The following is a 25,849-nucleotide window of genomic DNA, read 5'->3' on the forward strand; positions in this document are numbered from 1 at the left end:
GTGGAAATCAAATTTGAAAGACCTCAAAAACCTAGAAAAACTTGGGTGCGCTTGCAAGTTATTGATAAGAGACATGGTGGGTCAATTCTATCTCAGATTATAAGCTTTTGAAAACAGAAATCATGTTATGCAACTATAAGGCACAATAAACATCACACCTAACATTTAAACATTGAACAAGGGGATCCCTGGGTGGCGCAGCAGTTTGGCGCCTGCCTTTGGCCCAGGGAGCGATCCCGGAGATCCGGGATCGAATCCCACATCGGGCTCCCGGTACATGGAGCCTGCTTCTCCCTCTGCCTATGTCTCTGCCTCTCTCTCTCTCTCTCTCTCTCTGTGTGACTATCATAAATAAATTTAAAAAAAAATAAAAAAATTAAACATTGAACAAAAAATAATTTCTGTAATTAAGGCATTCAAAAGAAAAATACTTTTTTCTGTTTCTAACTTCAAGGTCTCAAAATTAATCTAGAGACTCATGTTTTTCCTAATTCCTTTTGTGAAAAGTAAGTAATTTTGCTGGGCTCATCCTGGTCCCCATTACACATACCACCACCTAAAAACATGTAACTTGCAGGGGGTCCCTGGCTGACTCAGCTGGTGGAGCATTCAGGGCCTGACCTCAGGCTCCTAAGTTCAACCCTCCATTGGTCACAGAGTTTACTTAAAAAACAAAACAAAACAAAAATCAACTTTAACTGTGTAACTCTTGTTTCACAAAGAAAACTAAAAATTAAGTTTGCCAAATTTGTGGGGTAAGGTTCCTGGCAGAAAATAACAGAAATGCCTTGAAGAAATCTGTCCTAATTCAATGACTACCACTATTTAACATGGCTATTGTCTGGCTTAATGTATTTGAAAAGAAAACAAAAAATTAAAGACCTGTAATGAGCTTCCAAGAAAAATTAAATCATATTTAGAAAAAATGAGAAAAATAATCACTTGCAGCAGTCTATAAAACAAATTTTCAATACAAAATTTCTACCTGTAATTTACCTTAGCTACTTAGAAAAATGATCTCAATGAAAATGCTGCAAAGAAGGAACATTTAGCTTATGCTGACTCAACAGCAGTAAAGATTCAATTTCTGATTTTGTAAAGTATATATGACAAAAGCAAATCATTATCATTATTTAAGTACTTGTATTAATAGTGACTTTACCTTAAAGTTCTCCTAATGTTTTTTTTTCTCCTAATGCTTTCTAATGCTATGCAAAGTTGAAAAAAACAAGACACATGAGACAAAAATCATACCACATCTGATTAATAAAATTTCAAAGCAAATGAATAAAATTTACCTTTTCAGCTGGTAGCAAATCAAAATTTTCACTAAATTCTCCTAAAACCAAGTCAGCAAATTCATCATCCAAATCTGCAACCTATAAAAAAAGGTTTTAGTTCTGTAACTTACTTTTATTGTCACAGCTGTTAAGTCCAAATACCATAAATGTGCATTATCCAAATATTTCAAGACAGCTACATGATCTATCTTATCCAGGTCAAGGAACTCTCCACATCTGCTCAGGAGACAAATACTGCTTCTTTCAAAGGAAAGGAAAAGGGATTAAAAGCTGAAGATAGGCTATTATGAGTTCCTTATATTATTCATGGAAGCAATAGCCAGATAAAGTATGTCAATAAAGTGCTATCTACTCAGAGTGCTCAAAAGAAGATACAAAATTTACCATCAGTGATAATATATATGATGGATTGCTGTTTTTAGATAAATTTGGAAGTCTTAGTTCATAAAGTTTCACCTGGTAGTCCTTTCACATTATAAATGTTCACATCTCCTAAGGCACTCCAATTAAAATAACTCATCTTATTGTAATCCTGCACTGAGGGAACAGATTTAAGTTGGGGGTGGGGTAGGGATCAAAGGCATCATTTCAGCAATAAAAATGCAATTATCTAATTCATGTTCTTAATCATCTGCCTGTATGAAATAGAATTCAGCTGACAATAACTTTAATAAAAGTTTCAAAAGTTTGTGAAAGTACAAGGGAGCAAAACATTCAAACTTGAGGGAGAAAAACACACTTCTAACTGCTAACTACTGTAGAAACATAACTAATCATTCTACTGAAAAGCAGCAGATATGATGGTTAAACACAGCTTCTGGAGTAGCTCCACTACTTACTAACTTGTTCAAAATCTTAGGTCAGGTTACATCATCCCTCTTTACCTTGGTTATGCATGCAGATAATACTAGTACCTACCTCATAGGACAAGAATTAAATAACCAAATCCTCTTTCTAGGACATACATAAGTATACAGTAATTATCACTATTCACCTCCAGAACACAGGAAGTTGATTCTAGTCCACATTAATTTTACTCTCTAAAAAAAATTAATTGTGGTAAAATATAACATAAACATTACATAAAATTTACCATCTTAACCATTTCTAACTGAACAGCTGAATAGTGTTAAATATATTCACATTGTTGTAAAACTAAACTCTGGAACTTTTCCAATCCACAAAACCAAAAAATCTGATCCATGCAACAAATTCCTCCTCAACCTCCACTCTCTTAACCCTTGGCAACTATGATTCTAACTTCTGTCTCTATTAATGTGACTACCGTAAATACCTCATATAAAAGTGGAATCACTACAGTATTTGTTTTTGTGATTGGCTTATTTCAATTAGCATAATTTCATCAAGGTTCATCCACATTGTACTATGTATCAACAGCCTTCCTCTTTAAGGCTGAATAGTATTCCATTATATGTATATACCACATTTTATCCACTCATCTTGTTGATGAACACTTGGGTTGCTTCCACCTTCTGGCCATTATGAATAAGGCTGCTATGCATAAGGATATGCAATTATCTCTTCAAGACCCTGCTTCCAGTTCTTTTGGCTATACATCCAGAAGTAAAACTGCTAAATCATATGGTAATTCTATTTTCTGGTTTTCTGAGTAACCCCCCCACCCACCCACCCATTTCCCACAGTGGCTGCCTCATTTTCATTCCTCCCAACAGTACACAAAGGCTACAGTTTCTCCATATCCTTGCCAGCACTCTTCTGATTTGGAGGTTTCACAGGAGATATCCTAATGGGTGTAATGTGGTCTTAAATTCTAATTGTATACCTACATATATATTCCTTGTAATTAGCACGTTATTATTTTGTATAGTCTCAAATTTTATTTTCATTCTATACCATCATGTTCTAAGACATGCACAGACAACAAAGAAAACCTCAAAGGGGAACCAACTATGTACCCATTTATTAATAAATGTGAATTCCACTTTCATTATGTTTATGGCCTCCCAAATTAGAGAAGTGGTTTAGCAAAGTGGCTAAGAGCTCTACCTCCAAATGCAGACAGTCCTGGGTTTAGACTCCAGCTCTGCTACTTTTTAGCTGTGTAACAACTTATTTAAGGATTAAATTATAATGTAAAACACTTAAGCTAGATCATCATAGGTCCTCAGTAACTGTTACCCAATAATAAAAGTAACAACAATTGACATCCTGTTAATGATAAATTTAATGATTATTATGTAGGATAATGGAAAATTACTTCAAAAAATAAATTCATACAAAAGATGAATGAAATGGTGTGAGGATCTATTCTGAACAGTTTAATTTAGAACTAAAAAAAAAAAAAAATCAGGCAGCCCCGGTGGCGCAGCGGTTTAGCGCCGCCTGCAGCCCAGGGTGTGATCCTGGAGACCCGGGATCGAGTCCCACATCGGGCTTCCTGCATGGAGCCTGCTTCTCCCTCTGCCTGTGTCTCTGCCTCTCTCTTGCTCTCTCTGAATGAATGAATAAATAAATCTTTAAAAATATATAAATTGAATGAATGAATGAATGAATCAATCAATCAATCAAATGGTTTGGACTCCAATATTTTTCTCTACCAGAAGATTCAGAGAGTTTAAGGCATGTTTTACTTATTAATCTATATATACCAACAGTACTATATAAATATTATAAGTATTAAGAATCTTAGTATTTTCCATTAAAATTTGAGGGTGAGGGCACCTGGATAGCTCAGTCCATTAAGCATATGCCTTCAGCTTAGGTCATGATCTCAGGGTCCTGGTATTGAGCCCTAAGTCATGGAGGGGGTGGTGATGAGGGAGTCCCTGATCAGCAGAGAGTCTTTTTCTCCCTTTCCCTCTGCCCCTCCCCCTGTCGTACTTCACTGTCTCTCTCAAATAAAATCTTAAAAAAAGAAAAAAAAAAAAAAAAAAACCTTGAGGGTGGATGAGGTCCAGAGTTCTTTATTAAATATAAAATTAATGATTTTAAAATTTTCTAAGTTAATGTGACTTTTGATACAGTAAAAGATGGACATAACTTTTGACTCAGTAATTCCATTCCCAGGTGTGATCCTAAACAAATTCTTTCACGTGTGCACAAGGAGATACCTACAAAGATGTTCACAATACTATTTGAAACAGCAAAAAATACATAACCTCAAAGTCTATCCACAGAAGAACAGACAGTAAGTTGTGGTATATTACTTCTTGAACACTGTGAAAGATTGCAAATGAAGCATAATCACACATAACAGGAATGAATCTGCAACAAAATGTTATAGAGTACAAACAACATCATTTCATTTATGAAAAGTTGAAAAACATGGAAAATTAAGTCCTTCATGAATATATCCATTTGTAGTAAAGTAAAAAGCAAAGCAATGAAAGAAAAACACTAGAGTCAGGATACTGGTGGAGACAGGTGTAAATGATTAGTGGAAAAGAGAGAGAGAGATAGTAAATGGCACACAGAGATTCAAGAGTATTGCTAATATTCTATTTCTTAACCTGGAATGGTGCAAATGTGGGTGTTCATTCTATTATTCAGTATACTTCATATCCCATATGCAATTTTATATAAAATTTCACAATATATGAAATATTTCTAAAGTTTCTAAATATGTATACAAATAAAAGTATTTATTTCACCTGTTCAATTAAGGCATTCCTTGCTTCCGTTGTCTCCTTCAACAGTTTAGCATCACTCATTTCCAAGAGAGGTTTCCTCTCAAAGTCTTTTCCATCCTCTGATTTACGATTCCAAACAAGTTTTTCTTTACTTACAACATCTACAACTCCTTCAAAAGCTTTGCCTTCACCAAGTGGTAACTGCAAATCAGAGATTAACTTCGTTAAATGACCACTCAATTAGAATTGCACTGGTGCTGATAAAACTGATCTTTCTCTACTTTCCCCCAACTGTCTATTATCATTATTACCACAGTCTTTATTTTTATGCCAACTTCTTTCAAAAAAGATGTGAGATAGTTTTAGAAATATGTCAGTTGCAATAAAACAAGCTGATAAGGAAATGTAGAGTTGTGGTTTTTTTTTTTTTTTTTTTTTTTTTTTTTTTTTTTTTTTTTTTTGAGAAAGCGAGCAAGTGAGCACAGGCAGCATGTGCCAGCACAGAGGGAGAGGCAGAGAGGCAGAGGGCGAGGGAGAAAGAACCTTAAGCAGGCTCCACACATGATCCTACGACCCCGAGATCATGACCTAAGCCGAAATCAAGAGTTAGACACTTAACCAACCACGCCACCCAAGTGCCCCTGGAGTTGCTATTAATCAACCAAATATTTATCAACCAACCTGTAAAAGCAAAGGCTTTGCCTTCAACTTCTCTCTGATGCTTTCAACTGCATACTTAAAACTGCAGAAAGCAAAATAACTAGAGTTAAAAACATTAAGATTCGGGCACCCCAGGTGGCTCCACAGTTTAGTGCCACTTTCAGCCCGAGGTGTGATCCTGGAGACCCAGAATCCAGTCCCATGTCCGGCTCCTTGCATGGAGCCTGCTTCTCCCTCTGCCTGTGTCTCTGCCTTCCTCTATCTCTCATGAATAAATAAAAATAAAATCTTTAAAAACACAAAAACAAAAACATTAAGATTCTTAGAACAGGTTTAAGAATGTTCTCTAAAATTAGAACCCTTTGTACTGTCTCTCAGGTTCATCACTTAACAGTTTTCCATAGAACAATATGTTGAAAAAACTTTCAATGTCAATTTCAGATAAGAGTGCTTGAGTATTTACTGTAATCCTGCCACACAGGTATCCAGGGTACTACTGTAAGCTTCACTTATACTCTGAAATTAAGATTCAATAAACTGATTAAGGTCACTGATAATAAATTGCAATTAGGAGATTCAAATGCATGATTCGTGATTACAAGTCCATGATTCTTTCCAACAACTTGCTATCACAAACAGCTACCTTTTTTCCAAAAGGCAGCCTAATTTTTCTATACCTTTATCTTAGGCATTCTTAGTATCACGTTATCAGTTTTAGAATTACTGTAGATAATTAGATAGCATACTGCGTGGTTTTAGGAGAAGGATAGTTTAAGCTTTGTTTTTGCCACTCTCGTATCACAGACCAGGATCTTTTTTTTTTTTTTTAATTCATTAAAGACACAAAGATACAGAGAGAGAAAACGTGAGCTGGGGGAGAGGCAGAGGGAGAAAGAGAATCAGACTCCCCACTGAGTTGGGAGCCCAACGTGGAGCTCGATCTTAGGACGTGGAGATCATGACCTGAGCCAAAAGCACACACTTAACCATGTAAGCCACCCAGACACCCTAGATCTCTCTCATCACATTTCCCCAAAATTCTTAATATTCTTGATTCTCTGAATTCTCATTTCCTCAGAACCATTTATCCATTTTGGATTAGCATCCTGTGAGTCTGAGCATTACCACCACATCTCAGGATTAACCTTTTTGCCCTATATGCAGGTCTTAAAACATCTATATTCTCTCCCAGTTGCCAAGGGAGAGCCCATTAGCCAGTAACTAAGGAAAATCAGAGGACAGGAAACAATCATCTATCCTCTACCTTTAGCAATGATGAGAAGCACCATAGCCTTCAGCAAAACAGTGATTATATAATACTGCCCTAGACAGAACCAGTGGAATCAGCAAGATATCACTGTCAGGATTCTAGAAAATAGGATACAGCCTCTCTGCGTTAGAATCATGATTCATCACCTGTCAGCTCTCTATTAATCCCACACTGCTATTCAAGCTACGAACTACCTGCTTTGAAACTTTTTAAAAATGGGATTGAACTGAGATTCCATGGAATATTTATACTCTACAGGAAACAGCTGTTTGTAAATTTAAGTTATAGTCCACTAAAGCTCGAAGTATATTTCTACTTTAATAAGTGAAAACACAACACTTACAATACCTTGCTCCAGTTTTGTCCATTTTGTTTAAAAAACAGATTCGAGGTACCTTGTGTTTATCAGCTTGCCTCCATACTGTGAGAGTTTGTGCCTAAAGCAAAGAAAAAGGAAGAAATACTCATACTAGACAAAAATAACTGTTACTATGTACGGAACAAACAGATCTAAGAAACTATTATAACATGGAATTGGGCTCTGTTCTAGCACAGAATTAGTCCTGTTGCATTCACACTTCTAGAGGCAGTCACTCTGCTGCTAGTAGGCTAACAAAGCTAAGAATGTAATGAAGTCTGATGAAGAGCAAACTTCAAACTAAGAATACTAATTTGGGTGATTTAGGTTGCTACACAAAGAGAACAATACATCTGGAAGGTACGGAGAGTCATGGAAAGATGCCTTAAAATTTAAAAATGTAATTTTTGTCTGGTTTCACCTTACTTAGTACAGATCAAATAATACTGAACTCCTAAGCTTGCTGACCTGTGAAATATGGACTTTTGTCTTAATTCATATAGTTGTTGTGTCATTAAAAGAATAGGAGTGTACTACAAAAATGCTATTGTAATAAAAACATGTATTTGTGAATGTGTGAATGTTGTTGTAAACTAAAGAGGATTTAAAGAAGAAAAAAAAGCCAGTAACTGTATTTTTTTTTAAGATTTTATTTATTCATGAAAGACAGAGAGGCAGAGACACAGGCAGAAGATCAACCACTGAGCCACCCAAGTGTCCCCAGTAACTGTACTTCTAAGTAGCAATTTTCATATACTTTTCTATTTCACTCCTTTTGATTCTACTTTTTAAAAATATATTTCAATAGTTCCAGTCTATTACAGTATCTGTGCCTAGTGGATCCCAAAGCCCTGAAACAGCATAAAAAGACTAATGTAATGACATTAGCTAAAATAGAAGCCACTTTATAATTTATTAACTAAAATTTATATAGAATAAAAACACTCATCTTAAGTGTACAGTGAGTTCTGATAAGTATAGTATAGCTATCCCAATCAAAATATGGAACATAAGTTTTCTTAAGCTCTATCCCCCAATAACAATCTGTTCTTATATTTGTCACCACAGATTCATTCTCCCTTGTTTTGAATCTCATAAATAACGGCTTTTTTTTGCTCAACATAAAGTTTCTGATACTCATTTATATTGTTGGGTATACCGGTTCATTTTTTCTTTCTCTCTTCTTTATTTTTTTTGGCTAAATTCCTTTGTATAAATGTGCCAGCTGGTTTTCCTATCTGCTTGTGGATGAGCACTTAGATTATTTCTAGTTTAGGGCTATTACAAATTTAGCTACTATAAACATTTTGAACAAGTCTTTAGAGGACAAATGTTCTCATTCTATTGGATAAAGATGTAGGAGTTTCAAGTGCGGAGTCGAAGGACATGTGCAAATTTCACTTTATAAGAAACTACCAAGGTGCCTCAGTAGCTCAGTCAGTTAAGCATCTGCCTTTGGCTTAGGTCATGATCCCATGAGCCCTGTGTCTGGCTCCCTGCTCAGTGAGGAGCCTGCTTCTCCCTCTCCCTCTGCCCTTCCCCACTACTCATGCTTGTTCTCCCTTGTGGTATCTCTGTCAAATAAATAAATAAAATCTTTAAAAAAAAAAAAAAACAATCTGCTAATCTTCTAAGGTATAATTAATATTTTATAGTCCCACCAACACTGTATAGGAGTTGTTCCACCTACAGTGGAACAGTGAGTTGTTCCACCTCAACCAATATTTGCCATCATTATTCTTCTTAATTTTAGCCATTCCTGTGGGTATGAATTGTCTCTTTGTAATTTTAATTTGCATTTCCCTGACAACCAGTGAGACTGACCATCTTTTCATGTGCTCATTGGACCATTCATATATCTTCCTTGGTGAACTATCCACTGAAGTCCTTTGTCCATTTTTTTTTCTTGGGTTGTTAGTTTTTATCACTCATTTGTAGTTCTTCAGATATCCTGGATACAAGTCCTTTATTATACCCATGTACTGTGAAAATTTCAGCACATACTTCCTAAAACAATGATATTTTCCTACATACTCAGTAGTGTTAAAGCACTCTGGAAATTTAACATTCATACAATACTTATATAACATGACAAATTTTCTCATAGCCTATAACCTGTCTTTTAATTTTTTAATTTTTTTCATTTTAATAAGATGTAATTTTGGTAAGTTCCAATGAATCAACTTTTCTTCTGTGTTTTTTATGCTTTGTGTCATTAAAAACTGTTAACCTATCCCTAAGCTTGTAAACAAATGTTACTTTTCTTCTAGAAGTTATACAGATGTAGCTTAACACTAGATGCACTCCAAGTTAATAGTTGTGTATGGTGAGGTGGGGAAAGGTACACTATACATTTTCTAAGAAAAGATACTAAAAAATAAACAAAAACTCCCATCAACACCTGCTAGCTAAAAGTCCACCTACCGTTGTAGCAAATAAGTGGTTTCTGTGTCACAAATTCAGAAACTTTCTATTCCAACATTTTCAATCTTGTAAATGCCATCTGTCAATGACTATGAAATTTACAAGAGTCATAATGACAGAAGGAACACAACCATTAGGAAATGAAGTGATTCAGAAAGAAATGGAAATAACAATGCATAATCAACCTCAGACCTCAGGGTCAGGCTTTCAATAACTGTATTATTTCCCCCAATAATTTTACATTAAGAAAAATGTCAAGCCTATAAAAAATGGTGAAAGAATAATACAATAAACATCTTTGTACCCTTCATCTAGATTCACCACATATGAACACTTTGCCACACTTGCCTTTTTTTAAAATATGTACATATACACACATTACATGAGTGACTATGGGAGTGTGCCATTTTGATCTACAACAAAGAGCATAATTAACTGACAGCATGGTCTCCCAAAGCCTAGCTAATGGCTGAGTACAGCAGAAACGCTAATGTAAGCTATTCCTTTAAGACACGTGGAACTTAAAAAAAAAAAAAAGACACGTGGGACTTCTCCAACAGGTGATTTTGGCTTGAGGATTCCCCATCAATTTCACCAAACCCTTTTGGGAACTGCACTGTAATCTGAGCCTCTTCCTACCCAAACCTTCTTTTATGGTCTCCTAATGGACAGATGTCAGATCTGCCCTGTGGTGTGACTCTTCTCTCCCATTGCTCTTTTCTCTTCTTTATTCTACACAAGCATTTCCCCCAGTAAATCTTCTATATATCTAACCCTATCTTGGCATCTACCGCACAAAGTACCCAAACTAACAATATACGTGTATGTGTGGGTGGAAGGTGAACCACTAGATTAAGATGCACGTATCATGACATTTTGATCCTAAATACTCCAGCCTGTATTTTCTAAAAATAGGGATATTCCCCTACATAATAATTTTCAATCATCACATTCAGAAAAATTTAAGCTGACACAATACTTTTTTCTAATAACATATAGGCCAAATTAAAATTTTTCTGGTTTTCCTAATGATGTCCTTTTTAACTTTCTGGTTTTGGATCCAGGATCCAAAAGATCATATTACATTTAGTTTTCTTGTATCTCTATTTTTTTTTTGGTTTTTTTGTTTGTTTTTGCTTTTTTTTTTTTAAAAGCAAATTCTTTTTTCTTTTAAGGTTTATTTATTTATGATAAACAGAGAGACAGGCCAGGAGGAGAGAGAAGCAGGCTCCATGCAGGGAGCCCGACGTGGGACTTGATCCCGAGTCTCCAGGATCGTGCCCTGGGCTAAAGGCAGGCGCTAAACCGCTGAGCCACCCAGGGATCCCCGGTATCTCTATTTTTAAAAAAGATTTTATTTACTCATTTTAGAGAAAACACAAGTGTGGGGGTGGGGTGGGGGTAGAGAAGGGCAGAGGAAAAGGGAGAAGCAGACTCCCCAAGGAGTAGGGAGCCCAATGCAGGACTCAATCCCAGGACCCTGAGATCATGACCTGAGCCAAAGGCAGATGCTTAACCAACTGAGGTACCCAAGCACCCCTTCTTTTATCTTTAGAATCATTTAAAACAAAACAGTACCTCAACTTTTTACTCCCAATCATTCACCTTCCTTGCACTTACTTTTTTTTTTTTTTCAATTTCTGAAAAGCCCCATCCAGTTGTTTTACAGAATGTCTTTCAATTTAAATTCATCTGTCTTCTCATGATCAGATTGGGGCCAAGCAGTGTGTCAGGAATATAACATTGGTAAAGTTGTGTCCTTCTTAGTGCATCCTATCAGGAAGCCCATGGTGTCAGTTTGTATCATTTGGAGTTATGTTAATTGTGATCACTTAATTAAGGTATCATTTTTAGTAAAACTTTAAAATTAGAAGAGCTGAAGATGATTCTATATTCAACTAGAAGAGCTGAAGATGATTCTATATTCAACATGGAGCCAATCTTGAGATTATAAGAAAAATGGAGATAGGTATCAGCTAAAAAGTGTGTAAATAACCCCAGTATAATTTATTATAAATCCATTTTTAAGATTCATTCAAGAATTTAATACGTATTAACTGTTGGGAGATAATTCTTCATTGGTTTTTAACCTTTCTACATATTTTGTTAAGAGAGGCAGTGAATGCCTTTGTTCTGGACTATGTTTTTAAAAGATGTTGATATAATCAACAGCTTAGCAAGACAGAGACAGTGTCTCCCTCTGGATTGAAAGGTCGATTTTGCTTGTAACCCTGGAAGATAATATCTGTCTCCAGAGCAAACAGCAAGTAGGTTTACTGCCCATTATAAAATATATGTGTTTTCCAACCACAGGGTTCCCCTGTATGTGCAGCTATCACTTGGCTCCCTTTGGGTCATCCTGTGGAACTGGGGCTTAGGGAACTAATGCAAGATAATATTGATACTCTGGCTATTGCTATTTCATTGCTATTTCTGTGACTAATAAAGTTCTTTGTCTCTGACTCAAGAGTCTTTTGTCTTCTGCCACCATGTCATAAAACTGTGGCAGATTAACTAGTTAGCTCGAAAGTAAGGTAGAAGAACCTCAAGCCCGTCATAGTTCTCACCACAACTTTCCTATTTCCTACAGAAAAGAAACTTTCCTCTTACTATGAAACATCTGAGATCACATATAGATCATACTACAATATTAAATTCCAATTCTTTCACCATAATTTGATTTATATAAACTTCTATCAGGTTATAGTTAATTAAATCTGATACATTCTACTTTAAAAAAAGATAATCACGTTATTGTAGCTTCATTTTACTTTGGCAGTATTTTTACCTCTACACCAGCAGAAGCATCAAACACAGCTACTGCACCATCCAACACTCTAAGGCAGCGCTCAACTTCCAAGGTAAAGTCCACATGACCTAAGAAAAAGATGAGAAACATACACTTAATCTTTAAAAAAGCATGATCCAGCAATCCTACTTTTGGGTATATATTCAAAAGAACTGAAAAAGGAGTCAAAGAAATATTTGCAAACTATGTTCATAGCAACACTTTTCACAATAGCCAAAAGGTGGAAACAACCCAAATGTCCATCAATGGATGAATGGTATAAAGTTTTGTATATATACAAATATATTACATAGGTAAAATGGAATGTTATGCAGCCTTAAAAAATGAAGGAAATCTTCATATATTACAACACAGATGGATTCTGAAGGACTTCATGCTAAACAAAAAAAGCCAATCACAAAAGGACAAATACTGCATGATTCTACTTATATGAAGTATTAATCTCCTAGATAAAAAAAGGTAGACAGGTAGTTAGTTACAAGGGACAGGAGGTGGGGACAAACAAGAGTAGTTGTATAGTAGATACATAGTTTCAGACCTGAAAGATGAAGTACTTCTGGAGATCAGTTTTACAACAATGTAAATATACTTAACTACTGAACTGTACACTTAAAAATGGTTAGGATGGTAAGTTTTACCTTACATATATATTTTAAAGATTTATTTATTTGAGAGAGAGAGGGAACGAGTAGGGGGAATGGGTTGGCGGGGGGGAGGAACATCCTGCTGAGCAGGAAGCCTGACTTGGGGTTCGATCCCAGGACCCAGAGATTATGACATAAGCCAAAGGCAGACACTTAACTGTCTGAACCACCCAGGTACCCCAATATATATGTTTTGTCACAATTTAAAAGAAAACACATCCACAACAAAAACCTCCAATAATGTAGCATCTCTGCATTGCTAGAACAGTACCATACCTGGAGTATCAATTAGATTGACTCTATATCCCTTCCAATCAAATGTAACAGCAGCAGATTGAATGGTAATGCCTCTTTCTCGCTCTTGAGCCATAAAATCTGTCACCGTGTCTCCATCATCAACATCTAACAAAGAAAAAGACAACACAGTTAAGCTTGATACCAAATATATTTCACTGTGGTATGATATCTACTAGACAGTTTATTTATTTTTTTGCAGAGAGAGAAAGAGAGATACTCTGAAACAGTGTGGAGTGTGAGCAGGGGTGGAGGGACAGGCAGAGGGAAAGAGAGAATCCCAGGCAGTCACCACCTGAGCAGAGCTTGATCCCAGGATCCTATGATCATGACCCTGGGCTGAAATCAAGAGTAGGATTTTTAATCAGTGAGCCATCCAGGTGCCCTTCTACCTGACATTTTAATTTGCTTTAAGACTGTTTATAAAATATTTGGTTTAAAAAAAAAATTTGGTTTAATATTTATGGCCCTTAGATTAAATAAGTCCTTATTCCAGAAAAAGCTTTTCCAGCAAAATTAGTAATTTTTCCATAAAAAATAATTTTTCTGTAATAATTAAGATAAAATTTGTTTAAATACTTTAATTTTACTGAACTTGATATTCCTTTTATTTTTTTCCCCCTAGTTTACCTTTCATTATCCTTTATGTTCCTCATGGCTGATTCCTTGACAGGGCAATGAAAGGGCCCAGACAGACCTAGATTTAAGTCCCAACTTTACCATTACTACTCTATTATCTTAAACAAGTTACTTAACCTAGTTTGTAAAATATGAATAAAGGCAACCTTGCAGGGTTGCTCTAAGAATGAAATGAGTAAGTAAATGGCAGGTACATGGAACAAGGTAGAGAAAAAATTCCTCCAAAGTTAAATTCTCCTTTTCAAACCCTTTTCATTAAATGTTCCCCCCAAAGGCATTTATTTGTACAAATGAAAATAAAATCTTGGTAGAATTTCTACAGTACAAAGCCATGGATAAAGTTCATCTTGACTACACAAAAGGTCAAATTATTCTGCATTAAAATTCTTGAATTATAAACATTGTATTCTGATTAAACTTATATAGAAGTAATGAAAATGAGCTCATCTTTATCATTCAAAATTCAAAACCCAAATTATCATGGCCTTATACTACCACTACTTATGTCAGCATTAAACCTCTGAAATCCTAGCCAGGTTCACCACTGTTTATGTATGTAAACGTGCATATAAATGTATAATGTACCAAAAAAGGGAGAAACAGCAAGAAATATGGATTTGTCAGGACCTCCAAATTATCTATGTTAAAGAATTACATCGTTATTCACAACATAACCAAGCAAACAAGCACCATTAATGAAACAATAACCAAGTAGCTAACCAAAAGTTCTAAACAGTTTTTTAAACATCTGTAGGAGGAGGGAGTACAAGATGACAGAGTAGGAGGACCCTACACCCACCCCAGTCCACGTTTACCACTAGGTTATCACTCACATACACGTCCATTAACTGGAGAGCAATCTGAAGACTAGCAGAACAAACTCCACAGCCCGATGCAGAGAAGTAGCCAGCATGGGAGAGGTTAGGGAAAGCAGAAAGGTGGTGGAGAGGTGCCCGCAGGAGGGAGAGAAGAAGAGAAAGCACCAGGGAAAATAAATCCCTGTACAATCTGGCCTAGAAACCAGAAGGGCTGAATTCCATGAGTTAGTATAAGCAGCAGACTTGGAGTCTGGAGCTCTGAAGGTCAGCTGACTCAGCACTAGATGAGCAAGGAGGATGGGCGATAGCCAGGTCCCTGCCCTTTAAGAGGTAAGAGTCTGCACAAAAGGCAACATAGAAGCAACAGATGGCACAAGGGGAAGGAGATCCATTTATTTGGATTTCAGGGCAGATTGGGGAACTTCCCTGGGAACAAAGGAGCTGGCAGGTGGCATTTTCCTCCCCTATTCCTCGGCATTAACACAGAGCCACCTGCCAGGAGAGTGCTGCACAGACACTTGCTACTAACTTGTGAGCAATGCACCATGACCATGAGTTCTCCCCAGGACTCGCCCACTCTAAGTCTGTCATCCCTGGACTCAAGGCAAATTTTTTCAGCATTATGCGTGCCCCACCTAGTCGATGCCTCTGCCTACTGTGCCACCACTGCACTCTGGGGGGATGTGGCCAGGCCTAGCAGCTTGGTGCAGACTTTGTGAAGACACGTGTGCCCTGCCCAACCGCCACAGGCCCCCAGCCACCATGCACACAGACCCACGTGCCCCTTGCTGTGACCTCAGACATGTGCCTTGTGCCAGGCTGCTAACATGTGCTGCACAAATGGCTACCACCACAATGTAGGGGATCTGGACCTAGGACTAGTGACTCCACAAATTTTGAAAGCAATGCTGTACCCGCCCCCTAGCCTTTCTATGGTCATGCCTCCTCATAGCCAGTCTGCCTGGGTCTCACTAACACCCAGAGAAAGCAAGTACAGCTCCCAACAGGGAGAGTCTGTGCAGAAGTCTAAAATGAAAAGGAAAGCAAAATAGTAGGATGCAAGAAACACACAGAGGGGACTCCATTGAAGTGTCACATTCTGCTGAACAGGAAACACTGTGCTGCAGGGAGATACAGAACCTCTCCTTCATGAAGCCACTACTTTAAAGAGCATGAGATTTTAACTGACTTTCCTACCACACAGAAAAAGAACACAGAGATAGACAAAATGAGGAGACAGAGGAATGTGACCCAAAGGAAAGAACTTGACAAAATCACAACTGGAGATACAAGTGAAAAAGAAGTTAGTATACCTGACAGAGAATTTAAAGTAATGATCATTTAAAAAATAAGTAAAAAGTAATGATCATAAAGATATTCACTGAACTTGAGAAGAGTGGACATTATCGGTGTGATCCTTAGCAAAGAAATAAAATAATATTATCAGACATAAAGAACTCAATAAATGAAGTTAAAAATATGATAGATGGAATAAACAGTAGGCTATAAAAAACAGGAACTTACTAGTGACCTGGAGGACAGAGTAATGGAAAGCAAATAAGCTGAACAGATGAGAGAGGAACAATGCATAACAGAAATAGACTTAGAGAACTCAGTGACTCAATCAAGTATAACAGCATTCGCATTATAGTGATCCCAGAAGTAGAGAAAGGGGGGCAGAAAATGTATCTGAAGAAAAAATAGCTGAAAACATCCCAAATGTGGGGCAGGAAACAGAGATCCAGATTCAAGAGGCACAGAGACTCCCAACAAATTCAATGCAAGGAGGTTCACACCAAGACACATTAAGAATTAGAACAGAAAAAATAGTGATAAAAAAAGCACTTTAAAGAGAAAAGACAGTTACATACAAAGAAAACCTTATGAGGCTATCAGCAGCCTTTGAGTGGAAACTTTGCAGGCCATAAAGAAGTGGCATGATATATTCAAAGTGCTGAAAGGAGAAATATTTGCAGCCAAGAATACTCTATCCAGCAAGGCTATCATTTGGAACAGAAGGAGAGAGAGTTTCTCAGCCTAACAAAATCTAAGGGAGTTCAAGACCACTAAATTAGCCCTATTAGAAATATAACAGGGGACTCGCAAAGACCACAGTGAAAGTATAAAAGGTAAAAAACACAAAAGTATTAAAAATAATTATTTCTGTAAAATTCAGTCCATATACCTAAGATGTTGCGGGGAGAGGAGTAAAGAATGGGTTTAAATTTTAAAAGAAAGTGAAGGGACGGAGAAACATTTATCATGCAAATGGATGTCAAAAGAAAACTGGAGCAGCAATATTTGTATAAGACAAAACAGACTTTAAAACAAAGTCTATAACAAGAAACAAAAAAGAACACTATATAATAATAAAGGATACATTCCATAGCAAGAGAATATAATAATCACAAAATATTTATGCACTCAACATGGGAGCATCCAAATACATTAAACACTTAATAACAAACTTAAAGGAACTAATTGATAATAATATAGTAATAGGAGCAGATTGTAACGCACCACTTGCATCAAGAGACAGATCATTCAAAGAGAAAATACACAAGGAAACAAGGACTTTGAATGCCAAACTGGACCAGATGTATTTAACAGACACATTCAGAAATTTCATCCTAAAATAACAGAATATACATTCTTTTGAAGTGCACAAAGAATACTGTCCTACTGAGAAGATCACATATTAGGCCAAAACAAGTCTCAACAAATTATAAAATTATAAAAATCAAAGGTATATCACTAATCTTCCCTGATCACAACACCATGAACTAGAAATCAACTACAAGAAAAAAATCTGGAAAGAGCAGATATATGAAGGTTAAATAACACACTTCTAAACAATGAATGGGTCAACTGAGAAATTAAAAATTACATGGAAACAAATGAAAATGAAAACACAACAATCCAAAACTCTGGGATGCATCAAAAGTGGTTTTAAGAGGAAAGTTTATAGCAATATAGGCCTACCTCAAGAAAAAAAAAAATCTCAAAACAACTTAAACTTACATTTAAAGGAGCAAGAAAAAGAACACATGAAGCCCAAACCCAGCAAAAGGAAGGAAATAATACAGATTAGACCAAATATGATACGTAAACTAAAAAAAAAAAAAAAAATAGAACAGACCAACGAAACCAGGAACTGGTTCTCTGAAAAGTTCAAAATTGATAAACCTCTTGCAAGACTCATTAAAAAAAAGAGGACCCAAATAAAATCATTAATCAAAGAAGAGAAATACCAATACCATAAAAATACAAATTTTACAGAATATTATGAAAACCTATATGCCAACAAATTGGACAATTCATAAGAAATGGATGGATTCATAGAAACATATTATCTCCCAAAACTAAAGCAGGAAGAAATAGAAAATTTGAACAGACCAGTTACTGGCAATAAAATTGAATCAGTAATTAAAAAACTCAAAAAACAGACGTCCAGGACCAGACCGCTTCACAGGCAAATTCTACCAAACATTTATAAAGGTAATACTTATTCTTCTCAAACTGTTCCAAAAAATATAAGAGTAAGGAAAACTTTCAATTTTATTCTATGAAGCCAGTATCATCCTGATACCAAAACCAGTAAAGACACTGCCAAAAAAGAGAACTACAGGCCAATCTCTCTCATGAATATATATGTAAAACCCTCAACAAGATACTAGCAAACTGAATCCAATGTATTTTTTTTTTAATTTTTATTTATTTATGATAGTCACAGGGGGAGAGAGAGAGAGAGAGAGAGGCAGAGACATAGGCAGAGGGAAAAGCAGGCTCCATGCACCGGGAGCCCGATGTGGGATTCGATCCCGGGTCTCCAGGATCGCGCCCTGGGCCAAAGACAGGCGCCAAACCGCTGCGCCACCCAGGGATCCCTGAATCCAGTGTCTTAAAAAAATCCAATTGGAGCAGCCCCAGTGGCGCAGCGGTTTAGTGCCACCTGCAGCCCGGGGTGTGATCCTGGAGACCCAGGATCGAGTCCCACATCGGGCTTCCTGCATGGAACCTGCTTCTCCCTCTGCCTGTGTCTCTGCCTCTCTCTTCGCTCTCTCTGAATGAATAAATAAATAAATCTTTAAATAAAAATCCAATTGTATTAATCCAATGTATTAAAAAAATCATATATTCCTAGGATACAACAGTGATTGAATATCTGTAAAACAACATGATATCTCACATCAATAAAAGATAAAAACTATATAATCATTTTTTTTTAATTTTATTTATTTATGATAGTCACAGAGAGAGAGAGAGAGAGGCAGAGACATAGAGGGAGAAGCAGGCTCCATGCACCGGGAGCCCGACGTGGGACTCGATCCCGGGTCTCCAGGATCGCGCCCTGGGCCAAAGGCAGGCGCCAAACCGCTGCGCCACCCAGGGATCCCTATATAATCATTTCAACAGATGCAAAATAAGCATTTGACAAAGTACAACATCCATTCATGATAAAAATGTTCAACAAGGGATCCCTGGGTGGCTCAGCGGTTTGGCGCCTGCCTTTGGCGCAGGGCGCGATCCTGGAGTCTCGGGATCGAGTCCCACGTCGGGCTCCCGGCATGGAGCCTGCTTATCCCTCTGCCTGTGTCTCTGCCTCTCTCTCTCTATGTCTATCATGAATAAAAAAAAAAAAAAAAAAAATGTTCAACAAGGTAGGTCTAGAGGAAATATACCTCACATAATAAAAGGCCTTATATGAAAAATCCACAGCCAACATTTTACATAATAGATAAAAACTGAGAGTTTCCCCACTAAGGACAGGAACACGACAGATGTATCTACTATCACCCCTTTTATTCAACATAGTACTAGAAGTCCTAGCCGCAGCAATCAGACAACATAAAGAAACAAAAGGCAACTAAATTGGTAAGGAATAAGTCAAACTGTCATTACTTGCATTTGACATGACACTATACATAAAAAAACCCTAAGCACAGAGTTGGGCACCTGATGGGATGAGCACTAGGTATTACACTGTATGTTGGCAAATTAAATTTAAATTTAAAAAAATCAAACAGGATCCCTGGGTGGCTCAGTGGTTTAGCACCTGCCTTTGGTCCAGGGTGTGATCCTGGAGTCCTGGGATCAAGTCCCACATCCGGCTCCCTGCATGAAGCCTGCTTCTCCCTCTGCCTGTGTCTCTACCTCTCTCTCTCTCTCTCTCTCTCTCTCTCTCTCTCTGTGTGTGTGTGTCTTTCTCATGAATAGAAATAAAATCTTTAAAAATAAATAAATAAAATTTAAAAATGAAACAAAACAAAACCCTAAAGACTCCACCACAAAGTCAGGTCATAGGATACAAAATCAATGTTCAAAAATCTATTGCATTCTTACAAACTAATAGTAGAGCAGCAGCAAAAATTAAGAAAACAATCCCATTTACAACTTATAATTGCACCAAAAATAAAATACCATCAAATAAACTTAACCAAAGACATGAAAGACTTGTACTCTAAAAACTATAAAACGGGGCAGCCCGGGTGGCTCAGCGGTTTGGGGCCATCTTCAGCCCAGGGCGTGATCCTGGAGACCCTGGATCGAGTCCCATGTCGGGCTCCCTGCACGGAGCCTGCTTCTCCCTCTGTCTGTGTCTCTGCCTCTCTCTGTCTCTCATGAATAAATAAAATCTTTAAAAAAAAATAAAAATAAAAACTAAAAAAAATAAAAACTATAAAACGCTGATGAAAGAAATTCAAAATGACACAAAGAAATGGAAAGATACTCCATGCTCAAGAATACTGTTAAAATGTCCAAAATGCCTAAAGTGATCTACATATTTAATGCAATTCCTATCAAAATATCAACATTTTTCACAGAACTAGAACAAATAATCCTAAAATTTTTATGGAACTCAAAAAACCCTAAATAGCCAAAGCAATCTTGAAAAAGAAAAGTAAAACTGGAGGTATCACAATTCCAGATTTCAAGTTATATTACAAAGCTGTAGTAATAAAAAGTATGGTACTTGGCGTAAAAATAGACACATAGATCAATGGAATAAAACACAAAACCAAATATATAAATATTATATAAATATAATATAAAACTTAGCATTTGACAAAGGAGGAATGATTATCCAATGAGGAAAAGTCTCTTCAATATATCATGTTGGGAAAACTGGACAACCACATACAAAGAACGAAACCAGACCAGTTTCTATCACCATACACAAAAATAATCTCAAACAGAATAAAGACCTAAATGTGAGACCTGAAACCATACAAATCCTGAAAGAGAACACAGGAGGTAATTTCTTTAACCTAAGTTTTAGCAACATCCTTCTAAATATATCTCCTGAGGAAAGGGAAATAAAAGCAATAATAAACTATTGGGACTACAATGAAATAAAATGTTCTGTGTAGCAAAGGAAACAACAAAACTAAAACACAACGTATTGAATAGGAGAAGATATTTGCAAATGACATATTCAATGCTGGATTAGTATCCAAAAATATATCTAAGAATTGATACAACACCCAAAAACAATCCAATTAAAAGATGGGTAGAAGATGTGAACAGATGTTTCTCCAAAGAGGACATACAGATGACCAACAGATGCATAAAAAGATGCTCAAAATCACTCTTCATCAGGGAAATACAAATCACAACCACAATGAGCTACTGCCTCACATCTGTCAGAATGGCTGGGCTCAAAAACACATGAAAACAAGTGTTGGCAAAGATGTGGAAAAAAAGGAATCCTCTTACACTATTGGTGGCAGTACAAACTGGTGGAGCTACTGTGGAAAACAGTTGGGAGGTTCCTCAAAAAGCTAAAAATAGAACTACCCTAACAACCCAGTAATCACACTACTGGGTATTTACCCTCAAAATACAAAAACACTAACTGAAAGGGAAACATGCACCCCTACGTTTATTGCAGCATTATTTACAACAGCCAAGATATGGAAGCAATCTAAGAGTCCAACAATAGATAAATGAATAAAGATGTGGTGTGTACACACACACACACACACACACACACACACACACAGGAATAGTATGGCTATTTGTGGCTTTCAGCCACAAAGAATAATGAGATCTTTCCATCTAAACACAGATGGAACTAGAGGGTATCAGGCTAAGTAAAATAAATCATACCAAGACAGACAAATACCATATGATTTCACTTATATGTGGAATCTAAAACAAACAAAAAGCAGAAGCAGACCCATAAATACCATGAGAACTGACAGCTGCCAGAGGCAAGGAAGATAGGAGGATGGCAAATGAGTTAAGGGGACTGGAAGACTTCTGGTTACGGAATAAATAAGTGCTGGTGATGAAAGGTACAGCATATAGACTATAGTTGATGGCGTTGTAATAGTGTTGTGTGGTGTCAGATGGTAGCTACACTCATGGTGAGCACAGCATAACATACAGAGCTGTTGTAGAAGCAGAGCTGTAAAAACAAACCCTAAGGACATGGGGCTACATATTAAATAAGCCAGTCACAAAAAGACACTCTACGATCCCACTTACATGAGGTATCAAATTAACAGAAAGAGTGGAATGGTAGTTTCCAGGAGCTGGGCAGAGGAAAATATGTGGAGTTATTATTTAATGGGTTTAGGATGGGTTACACAAGATTAAAAAGTTCTGAAGACTGGTTGCCAACAGTATAAATATATATAACACTACTTAAACGTGCACTTACAAATGGTTAATATGGTAAATGTTACATGTTTTTTTAACACAGTTAAAAAAAAGGTAACTTGAACATTACTTGTGCCACCTCATCTGGACCCTTGCTTCAGGGATATCAGCTGGGATGTGAGGGAAGAATTAAGATCATATTTGTGTCACGACAAAGGAAGCCTGATAATGTTCCATGTTTTGCTGTTAGAGCCCCATTAACATAGCAGTAATTTTATGAAAAAAGCATGTGTTCATGTTTTGGAAACTATCACCATGAATGTTCTTATGAACATTCTATGTGAAGTTTCAACCAATTTCAAGGGTCTAGAGAAATGGTTCCCAATAGAATGCATTTCAAAATTTCTGTGGAGCTTTTGAAAAAGATATTTATTTCCACTTCTGGTAATAAAGACATCATGACCTTGACATTTCAAATTTCAAAACAAAGTATTTTACCAGAGATAAAGAGAGGCATTTCATAATGATAAAAAAAAGTGGGTTTATCAGAGACAACAATCATAAATGTGTAGGAGATAAACAGTTTCAAAATATAGGACACAAAAATACACCAGGGGCAGCCCCCGTGGCCCAGCAGTTTAGTGCCGCCTTCAGCCCAGGATGTGATCCTGGAGACCTGGGATCGAGTCCCACGTCAGGCTCCCTGCGTGGTGCCTGCTTCTCCCTCTGCCTGTGTCTCTGCCTCTCTCTCTCTCTCTCCCTGTGTCCCTCATGAATAAATAAAATGTTTAAAAAAAAAAAAAATACAGACACTAGGCCACACTACATACTTGCTGAATCTTAATCTCCAGAATAGAGCTAGGGCACTGTCATTTAAAAACAAAATAAACAGGGCAGCCCGGTGCCTCAGTAGTTTAGTGCCACTTTCAGCCCAGGGCCTGATCCTGGAGACCCGGGATAGAGTCCCAAGTCGGGCTCCCTGTATGGAGCCTGCTTCTCCCTCTGCCTGTATCTCTGCCTCTCTCTCTCTCTCTCTCTCTCTCTCTCTCTCATGAATAAATAAAATCTTAAAAAAAAAAAAAAAAACACAACTACACGGGAATTCAAATGTGCACAACTGGTCAAGAACCACAGTTTTTGACACAATTAAAAAATAAAAACAGGTAAATACTACTACTACTGCAGGTTGGATTAACAAGACTTTCTTCTACAGGAGAATTTGACCTTTGGTTAACTTTCTGGTTCTTTTCTTCTAGAAGCCAGAAAACACAAGTATGTCAACTATATTGCAAGGCAACATATCACATAGAAAAAATAATTTGTGATTGGTAAGCTACATCTGAACTGGGAAGAGCTTTATGTGAACTGTAAATAGCTGATGGAGATACATAGCTTTACGGTTCGGAGTGGGATAGGACATGTCCTTTGTAGTAAACCTCAAGATAGCCCACGGAGCTAGAACAAAAGGTATCTATTCCTAAGGGACATGAGGATGGTAAGCCACATTGTTTCCTGTGAATCTTATTACGTTTAAGTAAACTATCACTTTTAGGGAGCCAAAGATGGATAGCTCCCAGAAGCTATGTGGACTTGAAGTGCGGAAACAAACCTCTATCACCGGTGTACTGGGAAACTATGGTTCCTGTCCTAATAGCCTTCTGAGTAGACCAGGGTGAACTATGGCCCAAAATAATCCTGTGAATCTGAATGTTTAGTTGAACCTAAGAAGACTCTTTAGTGGATGTCACAACTACCTTATCTTTGTGTTGTGGTTTAGATCATCATTGCTTCCGTGCCATACTCACGATCTCTAGGTTGACTTCTTAATCAAAATATTTTCCAATGATGTGTTTGCTAATGGGGGTTGGGAAGAGGAGGAATCCATTCTAACCTCCCAGTGATCTTGTGTATCCAGAATAGTACAATATTCTTTCTGTCGTGGTCGTTTTGCCTGCATCAATATGAGCCATAATTCCAATATTACGGATTCTGTTAAAACAGTAGGAAAATGAAGCACATAGTACAAGATGGACATTACTAAAAATGTAAAACCAAAATGTCTGTGCAATACAAATTTCAAAGCTGGTTAATATTTCAGGAATTTTTATAAGGCATAAAACCCAGATAAACAGAAAACATATCCCTACCAAATTATTCTGACAAAACAGCTAACAAAAGAGCGAACTATCTTACAAATCTTTTATTTCTATGCTGCTTTTATTTCTAATGCTGTTACTGCATTAAAAATACTTAGTATTGAATTGAGCAAAAAATAGCTTTTAAGATACATACCAACACTTATCTATAATTAACTATGATTTATAATTAGCTAGGGCAGAAAGCTGAATTAACAATGCTAAATTAAGCCTATGACAGAAACTCTTAACTTTTTAAGCAGTATACAGAAAAGAGTATATCAATAATAGTACTTACTTAGCTATGGGAGGACTGATGATAGAATGAAGAGATTTGATATCATTTCCAACTAAACCTAATGGAAAGACGGTTATATATATATAAAAGTTTAAAATTTTTCCCTTTAATTTACACATCAAAGAAGTAATTTTACGCAAATACTATAACTCCAATTAAAGAAAATTCCAAGCTCAATAAAACACTCATTTACCTAAAAATTATTTCCCTGTACTTTGTAAAGAAAAGGCAATGGAAAAAAAGAAAGAAGAAAGAAGAAAGAAAGAAAGAAAGAAAGGAAGGAAGGAAGGAAGGAAGGAAGGAAGGAAGGAAGGAAGGAAGGAAGAAAGAAAGAAAGAAAGAAAGAAAGAAAGAAAGAAAGAAAGAAAGAAAGAAAGAAAGAAAAGACAATGAACAAGATAAAGTTTTTAAAAGTCAATTTCTAGATCATATTTTTAGAAAAATATAAATTTACCCCAATATTTGCCACCCTCTATAATTCTGTAATAGACATAGTAACAGATGTAGAATTAGAATATTCATAGCAATAATCTTAAGGCCACAGCTAGTGAAACAAAGAAATATAAAATGCACAGTCCTATAAACCTACACTGTAAAGGCTTGAAGAGTTAAAGAGTGATCCCCATATCAGATAATAATGAATTTTTGTACAATTTGAATTCTATCTTCCCTCAGTAATTCCAAGCACACAGTACCTTTAAAGATGGCCTGAGAGAAATCACTGAACAGGAGCTATAACAATCTAATACTTTTAAAAGGTCAAGTAGTATTTCTGGAATACAAAAAGCCCTTAATAATCTACTCAGTGCTTATCATGTATTTTATTAATAATATTAAAGCAAAAATGCAGTTACACTTTTAATTTTAAGCTATACCTTCCTACTATTTAAATCAGTTCTGCAAAATTTCTCTAATAAGAACAGTTCTACTGTATTTTGAAAACCTCATGGCAGTTTTAAGACTTACAGGTGATCTGCATGGCT

General features: G+C 36.6%; 1 protein-coding gene across 6 annotated transcripts in view; it reads right to left on the reverse strand.

The window, feature by feature from the left end:
• GFM2 (GTP dependent ribosome recycling factor mitochondrial 2) overlaps window positions 1-25,849 on the reverse strand; it is a 62,170-nt gene that overhangs the window by 28,631 nt on the left and 7,690 nt on the right. For 4 of the 6 annotated variants that reach the window (XM_038530850.1, XM_038530851.1, XM_038530852.1 and 1 more), the window contains 8 exons: window positions 24,867-24,924; window positions 24,325-24,422; window positions 13,354-13,479; window positions 12,413-12,501; window positions 7,191-7,279; window positions 5,594-5,654; window positions 4,934-5,113; window positions 1,299-1,379 (listed from right to left, as the gene is read on the reverse strand). In XM_038530850.1, coding sequence (XP_038386778.1) covers window positions 1,299-1,379; window positions 4,934-5,113; window positions 5,594-5,654; window positions 7,191-7,279; window positions 12,413-12,501; window positions 13,354-13,479; window positions 24,325-24,422; window positions 24,867-24,924 — 782 coding nt within the window. Of the gene's footprint in view, window positions 1-1,298; window positions 1,380-4,933; window positions 5,114-5,593; window positions 5,655-7,190; window positions 7,280-12,412; window positions 12,502-13,353; window positions 13,480-14,843; window positions 15,037-24,238; window positions 24,423-24,866; window positions 24,925-25,849 lie in introns of those variants that run through there. The other 2 variants (XM_038530853.1, XM_038530854.1) reach the window with 2 other exon arrangements.

Source organism: Canis lupus, chromosome 2 (assembly GCF_011100685.1).
Source record: "Canis lupus familiaris isolate Mischka breed German Shepherd chromosome 2, alternate assembly UU_Cfam_GSD_1.0, whole genome shotgun sequence".
NCBI classification, from domain to species: Eukaryota; Metazoa; Chordata; class Mammalia; order Carnivora; family Canidae; genus Canis; species Canis lupus.